General features: G+C 57.9%; 1 protein-coding gene across 1 annotated transcript in view; it reads left to right on the plus strand.

The window, feature by feature from the left end:
• Positions 1 to 1,035: 1,035 nt before the first annotated feature.
• ETH_00035410 (uncharacterized protein) overlaps positions 1,036 to 1,761 on the plus strand; it is a gene marked incomplete at both ends in the record, with an annotated part of 4,037 nt that continues 3,311 nt past the window's right edge. The window contains one exon of the mRNA XM_013374726.1: positions 1,036 to 1,077. Within this exon, the coding sequence (XP_013230180.1) occupies positions 1,036 to 1,077 (42 nt within the window). The remainder of the gene's footprint in view (positions 1,078 to 1,761) is intronic.

The following is a 1,761-nucleotide window of genomic DNA, read 5'->3' on the forward strand; positions in this document are numbered from 1 at the left end:
CTAAACTCTAAACCCTAAACCCTAAACCCTAAACCCTAGCCGTGAAATCTCTCCTCAAAGCCTATTTTTTAAATATAAACCCTCAACCCCAACCCCTGACCTGCAGGTGTTTATTTCCACCATGCTGCCAGGGCTGCTTGGGTATGAAAGCTGATATTTGGGGTTTAGGGTTTAGGGTTTAGGGTTTAGGGTTTAGGGTTTGGGGCTGGTGGACGTAGGCCTTCCAATGTGGGGGACGAGCTGAATTCATTTCCGCAAGAGGAGAGCAGCAACAGCTCGGAACCTCCCGCTCTAAACCCTAGACCCTCAAGCCCTGAATCCCCAAACCCTAAACCCTCAAACCCTAAACCCTCAAACCCTAAACCCTCAAACCCTAAACCCTCGAATGAGACACAAAATGGAGACTGCCCCTTAAGGGCTCTTGCTGAACTCGCCAGTATAGTTCGGAGACAGTTGGGGACTCTGAAGGAAAACAAGACTCCCGAGAGTTTTGCTGAGGTCCTAAACCCTAAACCCTAAACCCTAAACCCTAAACCCTAAACCCTAAACCCTAGTGCAAGGGAAGCGCTGCTTAGTTGTAGCGTCCAGCTTCGAAAATGCCTTTGAAGGCGCCAGCAGCTTATCTGCTGCTGCGTCGCTTCGCCTCTACACTTAGGGTTTAGGGTTTAGGGTTTAGGGTTTAGGGTTTGGGTTTTCAGAATCAGGAAGGCGTCCACTCCCCTTCAATCACACAAGACCTGCAGCTAGTTGGAGGAGCAGCAGAGGCCCTCTGCTGCCTCCTCACAAATTACAGAGGGGCCCCCTCAGGGGGCCCCCCTGGGGGCCCCTCTGGGGCCCCCTATGGAGCTGTTTCTGGGGGCCCCTTCGGGGGTCTCTCTGAAGACCCATTTGGGGGCCCCTTTGAGGGCCCCCCGGGGGGCCCCCCGGGGGGCCCCTCTGAGGGCCCCTTTGGGGGCCCCTCTGGGGGGCCCCCAAGGGGCCCCTTGAGGGGCCCCGAAGGGAAAGTGTGGGGCCCCACAAGGCCGCTGCTGCCAGATGGTACCCGATCGGTTTTGCAGAGCGAGCGGCAGCAAAGATGTAACCTCTAAACCCTAAACCCTAAACCCTAAACCCTAAACCCTACAACCTCGAGTTTAAGCTCTAGGGCTTTGGCATCGCGGCCCTACCAGCAGCAGCAGCAGCAGCAGCAGCAGCAATTTCTCTGGTTTATGCTTTTAGGGTCTAGGGGCCCCTCGAGGCCCCCCAGCCGCTGCAGCCCCACAGACAGCAGCAAAATGTGTGGGGTCTGGAGACGACGATCCCACAGCAGCAAAAAGGATCCCTGGGGGTACTGGGGGCCCCGGTGGGGGCCCCCCGGCGGAGCAAATGCAGGCGAGGAGCTACGCATAGACTGCTAGGGTTTAGGGTTTAGGGTTTAGGGTTTGGGGCCTGGGGTTTGGTTAGAGCGAAAAAACCGGCTGAAAGCGACTTCCCTGTCCGATGCAAAGTTCTACCCCTACACCCTAAACCCTAAACCCTAGACCCTAAACCCTAAACCCTAAACCCTAAACCCTTGGCCTTGCTTGTGCTGCTGCGGATCCAGACGATCCCGGGGATCGTGTGGGGAGCTGCAACTGGGGATCGTCTCCCCGCTGCTGCAGCAGTAAATCCTGGGGGGCCCCCGGGGGCCCCCAAACCCCACACTGTGCCTACAAGTCTGCTGCAGTGTGGGGCCCCCCAGCCCGCAGGGGCCCCCCAGGAGAGGGGGGGCCCCCGCCGCTG

This window comes from Eimeria tenella, genomic scaffold (assembly GCF_000499545.2).
Source record: "Eimeria tenella Houghton genomic scaffold, Eth_scaff2236, whole genome shotgun sequence".
In the NCBI taxonomy this organism is placed as follows: domain Eukaryota; phylum Apicomplexa; class Conoidasida; order Eucoccidiorida; family Eimeriidae; genus Eimeria; species Eimeria tenella.